Here is a 15,827-nt window from a genome sequence, read left to right on the forward strand (position 1 = left end):
TTTAGTAGGTAACTTTCTGGTGGCTGGGGAGCATAGGCGATTGATTCTTGGCACAATGAAGTCAATAAGAATTTTGTCATGAGTGCAATGGAGTCAGAATTTCACCCCAGAACTCTTTGCCATGGACACAGGGGTCGGGGTTCCATTTCCACTTGCTGTCTCTCATCATTTTGTAAAATAATCTTTTTTTTTACCTTTGTAAGTACTATTGTGTATCGTCTCTACCACCTCTCACCCAGGAGTCTTATTAGACGGGCAGTAGAGTGTCTTTAGAAATAATCCAGGGGAGTGAGAGATTTTTCAGGGGTTCCTCTCCATACCCGTGCAAATGGAATCAGCAGTGGAAGAGTAGAGGCAGCAAGAGCTGGTTTGTGTGTCCCTCACTGCATTCAGAACCAGGAGAAGTGAGGTACTCCATGCAGAGAGCAGGAAGTGGAGGAGCAAACAGTTCATCTGCTTCTAGGGTGACCAGATGTCCCGATTTTATAGGGACAGTCCCGATTTTTGGGTCTTTTTCTTATATAGGCTCCTATTACCCCCCACCCCCGTCCCGATTTTTCACACTTGCTGTCTGGTCACCCTATCTGCTTCCCACCAGACCAGGAACAGAAGTGGGAAGCTTTTATAGCAGGGAACATGCTCTTAAGTGTCAGTGATTGTGCGTATCATGATACTATACTAATGAACATATGGCAAGATCAGCTGATGTACATTATTGTAGCTCTATTGAAAGTAAAGGAGATACACCAATTTACACAAGCTGGCCGCCAGGTTTTATACACTGCAGTATATAATGCGCGCCTTACACAGCACTGTCATGTGTTGAATCAACACAGTTCAAAAAGGCATTTCAACAATAAAAGTGATATCTGAATTTTACATTTGGCTAATGACAGGCAAATCTGACGTGCAACTTCCTTTTCTGCCAGTACCACCACAAATGAGCTGGAGATAAAATGATGTACCTTGTAGTAAGATGCCATGATCAATAAACCAAGGTTGATCATTTAACCAATTGCTTTTTTTTAGCCATTCCAGGGTTACAAAAATAGACTAAAATTGTCATGTGCCTTGCCAAAGATCCCAGGGTTCACTCATTTAAATTTTCCAGGAAAGTTAACAATGTTGCATTTCAAATTATAACATTTCTGAATGAGAACTGAAATTCTCCAGTGTTGTGAACAAAGGTCATTTCAAAGGGAAAATTCTCTTTAAAAAAAGTACATGAATACATATAAAAAATGTTACTCTGCTAAAAGATTTTTTTTAAACCCATTTTGCTTAGCACAGCATGCCCACATTTTGCCTGAAGTGAAACACTTTTAGAAATACGAATGGACAATGTATTTGAAATGTAAAGCGTTTGATTAAAATTAATCTCAGCCTCCTTCTGTAGCCACTGCACCGATAAAAATGTGCCATCAGTTGTGGCATGGGGTAATAAGCGGGGAGGGGTCACTTTGTCAGAAATTCTTAACCAGTCACGAACCGGTTTTTAATACTTTAATGGTTTAACAACTAAAAATAAGCGATTGCTTCTTTGTGTGAATTTCTGATTGAAGCCAAGACTTCAGAGCTGACTGCTAATAGAGCAGAGTTCTCTAAACAGGGTGGGATAGTACATCATTTTTAAACAGATAAGAAAATAAAATATTGAAAAGATAGACCTGAACTGAAACCCCAGATTTGACCCACCTTGGAAAAATTTGGATCTGGTTCCAAGTTTTGTAACTCAAGCTTATCCCCAATAAATATATTACGAGAATAAACTGATTTCTGAAAAACAGAGTCAGTACAAATTACCCCGGGGGAAGAACCGGGCAATTTATGGATGCAAGTGCTTTGCTTTGAACAGTAGAACAAAAATAAATAATCAAATAGCAGCTCCTCAGCTTGTGGACTGTATCTATGGACCACAGGCTTGGTCCGTCCATTATTTGTAGAGCTAGGTCTGCTCAAAGGTGCTTGCCAGCACCAATTGTCAAATCAAAATCTATGCTCTCCCACGTTCTGCAGCGCCCAGTTTTCTGACAGTCAATTTTCATTTCCTTGTCATGGCTTGTTGTAAGCACTCTGTATTGGGGTTGAATCGTGGAGTGTAATCAGGCTCAATCGCACCATTTCCTTGTTACCAGGAATAACATGATGCAACCAAACAGAAAAAAAAATGAAAATGAAGGAATCCTTTCTAGGGATGAATAAGCCACCCTTCCCCTCCCCCCCCACACACACTCTATTTAAAAATAGTATTTTTGAAATGTGCACTTTAGATTATAACTTCACACACTGATTGAATTATGAAACCATTCTACTTATTTCCAGTTTGAATCTGGGTTTATTTTTAAAAGCATATGCCTCAGGAGAGAAAAGTATATATTCAAAATCTTTCCTAATATGATGTTAAGATCCAATAATGCCTCATCTGCCAAAATTCACAAAGAATAGAGAGCAAATGCATAATAGAAATAGGGATTTTCCTGTTACTTGGAAACAAGAACTGTTTACGTTATTTCATGTAAAATGTGCCTCTTCTTTTTTCTAAGATAGCTGTTATTACCTTTTTATACACAAAAGAAGTATAACTGGATTCTGCACAGTTGACACAAGTTGTAGCAAGTAAAAACTTATCCCTTTCCTAGGATTTGGTATTATTCATGAAAGAATCTCAAAGTAGACCACCACAGAATTCAGCCCATGCTGTTTCCCAAGGCTTGGCTGCTCTCAGAGATCCTCTCAAAGGATTGCTCAGCCCGTACTCTATGTCCTTTTCTCATAACGGCCAATTCCACCTACCTTATATCTTGCTAGGATAACAAGCTACCTGCAACAGTGAGTCAAACACACAAACAGACCACTTTTTGCAGCAGGATCACTAGCTGCTTATAGCTAGATTGTAACTTTACATTCTGCCATATGGAGTAGTGTGTATTTACACCTCCCCAGAAGCAGCAGAGAGAAAAGATTGTGAACCAGAGAGTCCAAATCCCTTTCCCTTTCCTTCCTGTATTTGGGTGAGGAGTAAGTTACTTTACTTCTTTTTGTGGAACAGCTTGCTCTCTACTGTGTTCCTGGCCAGCTATTCTGCTGGGTGAGCAAAGGGGTGAAGGGCCACATCAGGTATAGTTTAACTTACACTTCATTCTTTCCCCTTCCCACCCATTTGCTTGCAGTCTGAGAAGGACTATGAAATAGAGTAAGGCATCCTTTCTCTCCCTCTTGGGTAAGGGCTGTGACAATCAAGAATAACATTTGCAAACACTGGCGGCAGCCTGTTACAAGACATTAATAAATGTAAAAAGAGTGGTCCAAATTCTTCTGTACTTATTGGCAATACAGTCAGGTCCAGCCAAAACTCTAGGCATGAACACCTCTGATGTTTGAACTTGAAATCCAAACCCAGACCTGGATTCAAATTTTGCCTGTGATCCATATCTTTATAATGAGCTCAAACAAACCCTGAAGTCTGGGAGGCTTGGAATCTGGAACCAACTCAGAATTCTGTGACTTGAAGCTGTCTCTGCTAATTACAGCAAAGACAGAAATCCTGCACTGTGGGGAAATGGATTTGATAATCTAATAGGTCTTTTCCAGGCTCAGTCCTCCCCTACATTTGAGCTCTGCTAGGTGCAGGTTAGGGAAGTGCATCAGAAAGCCAATTATAACTCCATAATTCACTGGTTGCCTGGTCCTTATATTAGTTAGAACAACTAGTGTGTGCACCGGAGTGACTGGTACAGGAGTTACCTCTGCCAGGTTTACACCAGTGAAGAATTTTCCTCCACAAGGAAAATCTCTGCTGAATATTTCTGCCCAGAATCCATCCATTTTGTACCACCTGAGTGGAACAAAGTGAATGGACAGCACCAGAGAACCTGGGTCTCCATCTCTTAACTTCTTTGATTCCATGAAGTTGCTTTGCCATTTACTGCAGCACGCAGAGAAACAATAAAGGCCAGATTTTCAGCCAGGCTCCTGCCCAGCCTCTCTTTCTATAGGGGCAACACCTTCAACTCATTTTGGCTGCATATGTTATCACCGGAAACTAAAAGATGCAAATTAGGTAGATAGGTAGCTGTCCAACTACGAATACATGCACTAGCAATGAATTTTGTCCATAAGAAGGGGAAAACTGGTGCTAAAAATTTATACTTGTTTTACCGGCAATTGTTTTAGCCCCATCAGGATTTGAAATTCAAAACATCTCCCAAAAGACAGAAACACATGTACAATGACCAATTATTAGGGATTAATTGGCAGGACTTGATCTCTCCCACTGAGTTCAGCAAGCCAGCATTCTAAGTGGCTGGAAGAACGGACTAATAACTTGGCTGTAATTCTAGCTGTCTTTCTAATGTGACCATTACTTTAATTTATTGGTTTATTTTTAGGCGGCTCCTTTGATCCCCGTACCTGAGACAGAGAGGAAGTCGTCCACAGAAGTGATGTCATCAACTGCCTCAGTGAGAACTCTCACTTGTTTCTCCCACTGATCTTTAAAGACGTCCATGTTGTCCTGAGCTACTTTGCTCTGGGGTCTGGCAGCCAACGTGAGTGCAGCATTTATTACCTATTATTTAGAATAAGTTGTTACAAGAAATGACAAAACTTTGCTCAAGGGAAAGAACAAATTGATTAAATACTACGTTAAAAGCACAGCTGTGCACTGTGCTCATTTTGTTCATTAAGCAAGTCTCACAATACAAATGTATTTTTCACAGTTTTTGCAAGGCAATCAACAATGTAATGAAAAAGGCAAGGCTATAATCTTCATATGGGACATTTTTCTCTGTCAAATACCTTATGCTCTTTAATGCTTTAACAGTTCTTGAGTACTTTGCAGCAAGAATGTTGCCTACCTGTGGGCATAGACTATCAATCTGGGTTGCTGCCATACGGACTAACTTCACACCTTCTTCGTTATTGGAGATAGAACAGGCCAGATTGGCAACCTGAAATGAAAACAGCAGACTGAGAATCAGGTTTTCAGGCAAATGCTACATTTTGTATCTTTTTTAATATTATTACGGAACCTTGCTTAGAATGAGGGAATCATATTAGAAGCATCAAACTACATCATTTATGCCACTGAGCAGAAACCCATGCAGATCGTTTCCTCCCTCGCAAAGTAACCTGCAGCCATCCACAGTATTAAGATATTTCACAAAATTTTCCTTCACAGCCAAGTGCTCTGCACCTCTCCGTAGTTCGTACATGACTCTTCCTGTAAGATTTCTCGGGAGATTGTTAACGTTTCAAAACAATGATCGAGCGGTTTCTTTCTCTCTCCATGTTTGTTATGAATAACAATGTTCAGGCTCTGTCATATCCTGATAGTCATGCCACACTGAAGAGATTCAGAGGTCCTAACAGGCACAGCTCAGCTTGGCTAACCACAGCCAACATTCTGATACCAGTACTCACACACAGAAGTTCCCTACTGCTTGAGTACTCCTTTCAATCTCAGATTCTGATGCCCTTACTCATATTGAGAAGTACCTTATTTCTCAAGTACTCCCATTTATTTCAATGGGGCTGCATGCAGTGTAAGGTACCATTCAGTGAGGATATCAGAATCTGATGTCATGGAATGTAATCGTTAAAAACGACATTAAGGAGGACATGATATCCAGATCTCATTTAGAGGTATGTATCTTTCCATGTGCTGTGGAGCACTGGTTCAGGAAGGGGGCTGGTTAGAGCCATTATAATGCTGAGGGTGTTTGGAGCAGGAGTAGGCTGGGAAGAGTTATGGAGACGTGCATGCAGACCTACCAGTCAAATCTTGCCCTTAACCACTAGAAGGGCTGGAGCTCTATAGCCTGGATGTGAATGGGGGAATCAAGTCTCCTAACTGCTACAGAACATCCATGCAAAAAAATTCATTTTCAAAGGCTTTGTGTCACAGAGGGGAGTTTGATCTAACTTGTTAAAATAGCAATTCATGCCAGAGTACAAAAAACTAAACAATGTTGCACGTGTACTGTTTAGAAATATGAGTATTTTTTTTAAGAACAGTAAAGAACTTTTCTTTTAATTTCACCAGGAAGTATGGCTCTGAATTCTAAGCTACATCAAAACACACATACATTTTTAAAGATGCTGTCTTGGTATTATTCATTGTGCCTGAAGGCAGAACTATCAGTTGGAAATGATTCATGAATTAGTTCTAATACCCCAGTCTTTCCAATTTTCCTTTAGTCTCCCCTTGTGGTATTAATCTGTTCCTGTCTCCAGTGCACATCACCATATTTAGCCTTGATCCATCTGTTCTCCACAGAATCCATTTCATTTCACAGTTATTTAGAATGTGGTTTGCATGTATCGCTGTGTCAAAATCCATGGAAGGAAACCACCCTAGGCTTCAAAGAGTCTTCTAGGCACTTCCCAGGCAAGATTTTATTATAACACAGTGATTCTTATTTTCATTCCATGGTGAGACAAACGAGTTAGTCTGTTTATTAACACCCTTACAGCACTCATATCAGAAATGTTCTCCTAAGCTGACATACTCCAACTAATTTGCTGTTTTCTGTAGTCACATTATTTTGCATACATCTAGCAGTACCCTTTAATCTTCATTGGAAATAAAAACTATACCAAATAGTAATTGGAATGCAGTAGGTGAGTTGATAAAATGTATAGGAGGATTACAGACTTAAATACCAGAAAACAATGTTACATTCAGCATAAACCAGGGTCCTCATATTATAAAATAAGTCATCTTTTAGATTTTCTTTTCTTTTTATGATGATCAAGATGAAAGAATTGTCCTGAGGCCCAAAATGTACTATACATCTTACTTTCTCTCAGGTATGAGCGATATGGAATTGAAAGTCACTTTAATAGGACCATAATAGGTCTCTTGAAATGGCAATAAAACTATCAAGCTGGCATGATCTCTCCAATTCTACTGGGAACAGACTCTTCTCATTGCACTGACATTGAAATAAAATGTGCTTCTTCTTTCTCTGTATTAATCGCTCTCTTGGTTCCTTCTGGTGAGGATAATATTTGGAAACTACTTTGTAAGGGTCTGTATCGAGTCATCCTGGGACAATTTTTTTTTTTTTTTTTTTTGTAAAATCCAACATACATAATATGGGGAACAGAATGTAGAGTCTGGTATAAAGATCAATACAATAAAGAATCCAAGAGTAACCAATGACCATATTCAATATGCACCGTAATATGCATGATACCTATCTATATCCAAAATGCAAATTTGTTGATGTATATCAACTATAATCTCTTCCATTCCCTGAGTTGTTTTAATTCTTGTACAAATATTGTGCCATGTCCATTGATTACAATCAAGTGAAACCAATTTAAAGCAGTTAAGGATCTGTCCAACTGACTCAAAAACTGTGCACAGCAGCAAACAAATCTTACACCGGAGGTTACACTTTAGTACAAATTAGAATTTTAGACCAACTCATCATAAGGGAAATTGTGCCTGTAAAGCACAGCGTGAGATAGACATCACATTATTTGACAAGACTTGTGGGGGGAATTTTTTTTTTAATGCTGTTAAGTGTGGCTTCAAGAACAAGAACACATTTTAGCTCATTCAACCCCTCAATTGTGCAAATTTTCTCTCATGTTTATTGACTATGATTAACTTGGATCACGATATTATTAAAATAAGAGAAGAGAGTTCTTCAGAGGTACAGGGAAACCTTGTTTTTGGTGTTCACATTTCATAACAACAATATGTATTATGAAGAACCCGCATTGGATGATAAATTATTTACCATTAATAGGAATTCTCTTAATAGTGCCACATGCACAGATCAACAGCCTTGAATCTGGATTGCTTTAAAATGACAGTGAAATGGGTTGAGCACCTTGACACAATCATGGCACCTTGTCAAGACTGCAGTACACAGCAGTACCATTTCAAACATGTATATTGAATAATATCCAGACATTTGGGTAGCACAGTGACCTGTCCAAAGTTCCGTACCTGCAGGGCCCAATTTGGAAGGTACAACCTTCTGCAATGAATATTATGTTCTAAGGATGTGAAATAACAGTACCATGCCAAAGAGTCTATAGACTGGGAAATACCAGAAAAGTGAGGACAGAACAAGAAAAATGGTCTCAAGTTGCAGTGCGGGAGGTCTAGGTTGGATATTAGGAAACACTATTTCACTAGGAGCGTGGTAAGGCACTGGAATGGGTTACCTAGGGAGGTGGTGGAATCTCCATCCTTCGAGGTTTTTAAGGCCCGGCTTGACAAAGCCTTGGCTGGGATGATTTAATTGGTGTTGGTCCCACCTTGAGCCGGGGATTGGACTAGATGACCTCCTGAGGTCCCTTCCAACCCTAATTTTCTATGATCTGGAATATAATCCTAGCCCCAGTGAAGTCAATGGTAAAACTCCTATTGACTACAATGGGATCCAGATTTCACCCCTGGAATTTAGCTCTGATTGCAAAATCTTCAGAATGTGTAGAAATGAGAGGGGACGGCTGGTGAGGTGTTCTCCATGAGAGGCTCTTGGCTTTGCAATCGACTTTCTCCCGTGGTCTGCCTGATGCCAGATTTGATGACTTGCAAACCATACTGCAGATACCATCTTTCCCTTTGGGCAGCTGGGGAGGAGGTGACTTGGTAGGCTTGGAAAGTAGCAGGATTGTTGATGTGGTTGGGTTTTTTTAAATTAGTGGACTGCCCACAGTTTATAGAACACACGGAGTTCACTAACTGCCTAAAATGTTCTCATTTTTAAATTAAGATTGTTGTGAATACTCTAGAGTACTTAAATAAATGAATAGATAACTAAACAAATCAGCAAACGGTGAAACATCTTTTGATGTGTATGTGGCGCTAAACTAATATTAATCAGCAGCTTAAATAACCATTAAGGTCCAGAACCTCAGCCCCATTGATCTCCTTTTGGACCATCAGAATGATCCAAAGGGACCTTAGTTGTCAGCAGTCATCAAACCAGCGTAGCCAGCTCTATGAAGTCCCTCCTTCACCTGAAAGACTCCCTCCAGCCGTCCTTACCACCAGCCTACTTGCCACTAGGTCAGCCCCAGCATCAGCAGAAATGAACAGATGGTGTAGGAAGCACCTTTTCCTCCCTTCCCCACTAGCTTGACTAAGCCCTGTAGGCCCTCTCCTTGAAATTCTTACATACGTATCTTTAATCATGTAAGTCACTCCACTGTTTTCAGTTAAAAGATATGCAGGATCAGTCCTGGAAAAAAAAAATACTTTTTTTCTGTGATTTAGACACTGGAATATTCCTGCACTAAGTAAAAATATGGCGCAATTGGAAAACAGTATTTTATTTTTAAAATAAAATAAATAAAATATTTATTTTAATTTATTTTTATCTTTATTACTGTACACAGGATTACAATTGCAGTTCTAGGACATAGTAAAGATAATATGGCCCTTTTACATTTACACAATCTTTCAGGTCCCTTTGCACTACTAGAATGTTAATGAGAATCAGGCTCAGATATCTTTCTTCTGTATTTCTGAACTGCACCCTTTCCACTTCCCACAGTTTAAACGGAACCTTTGGGGATTTTATTACAAGTAATCGTGATGATCAAAATGTATTTTCCTCTGTATTAATCTTAAATTCAAAGATTTAGCAGGGCTGCTCTGGATACACTGGAAGTAGTCCAAAGAAACACAAATTAATTGCTTGGAGCGAAAATTCAGATGAAGGTTCCACTATATGTTACAACAAAGCAGAGATGCAAATATAAATACTACAGGGTATTGTTCAGTAATTTGCATAGTCTTTCCCTCCCCCTCTCCAACCCCGCTAACAGCACAGATTGGGTGAAGGCAGCACGCTACAGAAGAACTCAGATGCTCTGGGCTCTCAGTGACTATGCAACAGTTCAAAGAAAATAGAAAAATACATGTTTAAATGGTGATTTTGCAACTACTGTTTGAGGCTGCCTTACCTATATATATATATATATTTGACATTGGTTCTGTTAAGGATTGTGGAAAAGAAAATTGGCAGTGAGCTATTTCCTTTCAGTGAGCAACAGAAGAACGTTAAAACACTTTAGTTATACTCATCTACCTCTGGGCATGTCTACATTGCCCCACAGTTACTACTCAGGTGTGAATAGCAGTGTGCACCAAAGTGCTGCACTGTAACTTCCTCATGTGGATGCTGTGGGTGCAAAATTAAAGGTTCCTAGTTAGTATTAACGGACTCCTTTTTGAGGAGGACCACATCAGTCTGAACTAGAAATCTTTAAGTTTGTGCCTCCAATGTCCACATGGGGGAGGTTCAGCATAGCCCTTTGATGTACACTGCTATTCATCCCCACCTCCCCACAGTCCGAACTGCAGGGCAGTGTAGACATGCTCTTAGGTATGTATCTGGTCCCCTTTAGTTTAGTGTCCAAACACTTCACCATCTGTGGAAGTACTAATCCTCACAATACCCCATGAGGTAGGAAAGTAAGAATAAGAAAATTGCACAGAAAGAGTAAGAGATTTGCCTAAAGTTACAAAGGGAGCCTGCGGGGGAGCAGGTCTTTCAAGTCCCATTCTAATGTCTGAACTGCCGACCCATTCTTTTTTAATCACTCATATTCTGTATTATGAACAGATTTCCATGGGCTCAATATAGGACCTATTCTTGTCCATACACAAATAAGTGCTAAAAACCAGAGTATCACAGACTACATATAGCAGGAGTTTCTCCTTCACAGAACACAGTTCAACTAGCTGTACCAATTCCTACTGTTAGAAAACTCCTGGGGGCTACTCTCTTTCTTGATACCTGGTCACATAGAACTGGGGAAAAGACACACTGAATGCTCTCTACAGTTCTAGGTACTTCAGTATGTGGAGGCAGATCAACAAGCTGGAGAGAATCTATAAATAGTAACACAGATTAAAATGGGTCTAGCGAGCCTCCTGTATGTGAAAAGAGTAAAATAGCTCAGATTTCAGTCCTGGGATGAGATGTGGGTAGGCTGATGTGTGAGGAATGTAATTCACTTCAACAGGACTCCTGATAAAGACAGGAGCCCACCATCTTGCAGCTTATTGCAGGACTGGGGTTTTGACATGTACAACATTAGCTAAAATATGGTTGGAGTAGGCGTTAAAATTGCTGCTAAGAACTCAAAGGGTGTCAGGACTAAGGAGGAAGAGCTAGCATTTAAGGTTCAAATTAGCAGTCATGTTCATGTTCACAGGAGCAGACAAACTAGTCAATATTGTTTGTTTGCCACTACCCAAATACAAGTGATCAATCTGTCCCAGTGACTTTAATGGGAAAGTAATCACTAGTTTGCATTCATGAACAAACTAATGCTCTGGTTCAAAGCTGAATCGCTCAGCATCAGTCTACACAACTCATATCTAAAAACCTCACTGGCCTAAAATGATGCAATAAAGCATGAACTAATGGTTTCCAAACAGACTCTCATTAGGCAAATGTGGTTTTGGAATAACAGTAGGAAAGCACTGTCCCCAAATAACAAAATAAATAGGCACATTTAGTGTTCTTTTTATTCATCTGGGACCCTGCATTGCTCTTTTCCTACCTGTATGAGCTATCATCACCCAGGCAACTCAGTGTTGGTTTTGCAATTCAGATTTCTTTTTTGAGCATAAAAAAATTCAGCCTAATTACATTGCTTTTTAACATTACTAATTATTATTATTTTTGTTTTCCATAATACCTAGAGGCCTCAGTCAGACATCTGGGCACCACTGCACTACATACTATACTAAAATATAACAAAAAGACAATCACTGCTCTAGAGAGCTTACAGTCTAATTAACAGTGCTAGACAGGTAAATTTATTGTCATAGGTATAGTAACATCTGAACACTACAATGATTTTTCTGTGCAATGGAATCTTCATCCAGAATCTTCTCTTTGTAACATAATGAGATTTATAGCATATTCCACTGGCTGAAAATTAGTGATGAACAATCATCAATAGGTCTGGAGTATATGCTTAATTTAGATAATGGATGTGGTGTGACAGAATACATCCCTGTATTCACACCATGCATGCTATTGTAATTCTCTTTGTACAAAGTATGCCTGGTAAGGTATTATTTAAAAACTCATAATTTGCTGCTCAGTAGTGTCCTGGTAAAATATGTGTGACAACATTGTATGTGAAGTTATAAGATTCCTCTCTATGGTGCTATTAATACAAGTTCCACACCCCACAGCCCTGCCCAAACAGAAGTTGGCAAACAGGTCTGTCCTAAGAAAAGGAATGTGTGTTCTACTTAATTTGCACTTAAGCAGTGAACAGAGCCACCAAGCAGGGAGGGAAACAAAGGAAGCTCAAACAAGTGAGAAAAGCCAACAGGGAACATCCTTCCACATATACTCTTTGGACTTGTCTACACTGGCAATTTACAGTGCTGCAACTTTCTCGCTCAGGGGTGTGAAAAAACACCCCCCTGAGTGCAGCAAGTTTCAGCACTTTAAAGTAAGCTGCGCTCCCAGCGCTGGTAGCTACGCCTCTTGTGGAGGAGTGCTATGCCGTGACTACACAAGACATGTTAAAGCGCGGTCACGGCAGCGCTTTAGCATTGCCAGTGTAGACTAGCCCTTTGTCTATTAGTGCTCATTTGGAAATGTTTTGCAAGATGGGGACTGAAACTATCAAAAGGAGGGACAAACACCCCATGGCACCTCTCTCTCTCAGAGCCCATTGCATTCATTGCTCCTGAATGGACAAAGGAAGCAGTCATTAGAATCTGGGGGAAAGGTCGTGACCCACAGAGTTTGGTCAGTATGGCAGCTGAAAGCAAGTGGTGAGAAACTTTGCTTGAATCTGACATAGTTTGTTAAGTCAGTAACCATTAGTAACCATTTTATCTTTATTTTTCTTGTAACCATTTCTGACTTTTATGCCTCATTACTTGTACTCACAATCTCTCTCTCTCTGTAGTTAATAAACTTGGTTTTCTGTTTTATCTAAACCAGTGTGTTTAAACTGAAGTGTGTGAATAACTATTTGAGATAATAAATTGGCATGTTATTGCCTTAAAGGAATAAGACTTAAAATATCTGTATTGTCTAGGAGAAGACTGGGCAGTACAAGACATATATTTCTGGGGGGAATTTGGGACTGGGGGTGTATTGGGGTCAGCCTGTGGCATAACCAAGGCTGGTGAGAGCCAGAGTGTAACCCAAGTGTGGTTATCAGGCTGCAGATACACAGAGACACTCAGGGTGTGGCTTGCATGCTGGAAGTCTGTTTTTTGAGCAGTCCAGGTAGGAGCTACTTCAGCAAAGCATTGGAAGGCACCCAAAGTTGCAGGGCAGGGATGACAGAGCCCCACACTGGTCTGGACTGTACCCTGGTCACAGGGGGTAAGTCCAACTAGCTAAAGAACAGGTCTGAGAGTCAGGAGATCTGTAGTCCCAGCTTTGTCACTGAGTTATTGCATAATCTTGAGACAGTCCATTATCCTATTCAATTCACCACTCACTACTCTGGAACAATTCAGTCTGAAGTCAAATAAGAGGTTATAATGGGGTTAACAAACCCCATACAGGCTGTAGGCAGAAGAGAAAAAGAGAGCCTTCCAACCCTATTGGCAAGCACCCCAGCACAGCTGCCAATCATGGAGCAAGTACCCAGAGCTGGAACTAATAAGGAAAACAAGCTCAGCTATAAAGGAAGGAGAACAGAAAGAGAGAGGAGGCAGAAGGGCCTATGATGACAGAAAAGCAATAGTGCCATGCCAGGCTGCCTCCAGCGAACTGATAGGGAGCCAAAGGAAGACTGCATAAGGGCTGATAGAGTTGGTGGTGAAGTTTGAAGCAATATAAATGAGATCAGAATCTGTCCCGCTTGCTTGCAGCATTTTGGTACTTGCACTTCTGGTCGTGACGAGAAGCTAGAAATGCAAGAGGGTTCCAAAATAAAACACATTGAAAAATCCTTACATTTTAGTATTTTCAAAACTGCATTTTCACTGGTGAAATTTCTTTCTCCATAATCAATTTCCAGGTGAAAGCAGTGACTTGGATACAGCTATGATACTAGTGAAATGGGTGTATGTGTTACTGCTCATGGAAATATGGAGTTATTTTCCACAGCACATGTTATAAACCAAAATCGTGGAAGTTCTGTACCTACTTTCAGCATCCATCCCTTTTGTGTGTGGTTGCATGTGTGGGTGAGCAAGAGTTTATAGAAACTTCTGTGTGAAAGATTGGCTCCGCTCAGATAGAATGTGACTCCTAATGATAGGCCTTTTAAAAAAAAATACACAGATCAGGAAACAAAAGTACGTATTTAAAGCAGCTTAGAATTCAATGACATAAAATAGTCTCTGTGGAATCTAATTCCCTTTGCAGAAAACTTCCGCAGTTGGGCAGAACACTAGGAATTACATATGATCCCCTCTCCAGCATGAATACTATGGATCTGGGGAACTTAACTGCAGTACAATTAGGTGACAGTCAGAAATGCTTGGCAGACTCTAACCAGCATGATTAGGGAATAAATTCCCACTGAGGTTATTGGATAGTTACCATTATAGACTAGCAGGTGGCTGTTCTCATACTAAAATTATTCCTCATTTGAACCACCACCAGACATGTATACTGGAAATTAATTACTTATTTTGGAATAGCACATACTAATATTTAATATAATCTTCTGTATGTACAACTCTCCTGGTATTGAAATCAAGAATGTATTTATTAATTGCCTGTTAAAACTTCAGGAGAGATTATCATGTCATGTTAATCAGGCGTAACATTTTAACAGTGAGGGTAATTAACCAGTGGAACAATTTACCAAGGGTCATGGTGGATTTTCCATCACTGACAATTTTGAAATCAAGACTGGATGTTTATCTAAAAGATATGTTCTAGGAACTATTTTGTGGAAGTTCTACGGATTACGTATCAGAGGGGTAGCCGTGTTAGTCTGGATCTGTAAAAAGCAACAGAGTCCCGTGGCACCTTTAAGACTAACAGATGTATTGGAACATCTGACGAAGTGGGTATTCACCCACGAAAGCTTATGCTCCAATACATCTGTTAGTCTTAAAGGTGCCACAGGACTCTCTGTTGCTTTCTATGGATTATGTTATTCAGGAGGTCAGACTAGATGAACAATGATCCCTGATGTACTTGGAATCTATGAATCAGGAATGCAAGCACATACACATAGATTTTTTTTATATATATAAACATCCAGTATATTTAATGTATACTGTATACATAAAAGCTGTATATGTGTGTGTGCATGAATGTATATTAAGTTTACTGGATATTTCCTACTTTATGCTCTTCAGATATTCCCCCATTCACCAACAGATTCCATGAAGCCGGGAGACAACCTAAGTGCAGTCCTAAAACATTCCTACCCCTGAACAATACCATTATTGTGTATATCAGCCACTGGAGACAAACTTTTTGTTAAAATATAAGACTTATCAATGAGTGCAAGGAGCCTTCTGAAGTTCGGGGAAATAACACTTACCACCCCTCTGATTCTGTCTCAAGATAATATCTCTCACTATTGTTTTTCACAAAAAGAACAAATTTGTTAGTCTCTAAGGTGTCACAAGTACTCCTGTTCTTTTTGCGGATACAGACTAACACGGCTGCTACTCTGAAACCTGTTGTTTTTCAGTTGGCATTTGGATGATTGGATGGTTTGCCCACCTTGTTCCTTCAGGACTGGGGTAAAAAACATTGAAATGATTGGAGGTAACTATCTGCATGAGCCTTCTGAATCTTTTTGTGACCAGTGTCAGTGTTTTATGACTTCCACTGGCCAGGTTTCTCCTAGCTGAATCAGCTATGCGGGTGTACAGCCAATCTGTGTGACCTTCCCAA

General features: G+C 39.9%; 1 protein-coding gene across 8 annotated transcripts in view; it reads right to left on the reverse strand.

Moving 5' to 3' along the window:
* The window catches only part of CTNNA2 (catenin alpha 2), a 766,120-nt gene that overhangs the window by 81,166 nt on the left and 669,127 nt on the right, over positions 1-15,827 (reverse strand). For all 8 annotated transcript variants that reach the window (XM_065597259.1, XM_065597255.1, XM_065597256.1 and 5 more), the window contains 2 exons: positions 4,857-4,949; positions 4,411-4,567 (listed from right to left, as the gene is read on the reverse strand). In XM_065597259.1, coding sequence (XP_065453331.1) covers positions 4,411-4,567; positions 4,857-4,949 — 250 coding nt within the window. The remainder of the gene's footprint in view (positions 1-4,410; positions 4,568-4,856; positions 4,950-15,827) is intronic.

This window comes from Chrysemys picta, chromosome 5 (genome assembly GCF_011386835.1).
Source record: "Chrysemys picta bellii isolate R12L10 chromosome 5, ASM1138683v2, whole genome shotgun sequence".
In the NCBI taxonomy this organism is placed as follows: Eukaryota; Metazoa; Chordata; order Testudines; family Emydidae; genus Chrysemys; species Chrysemys picta.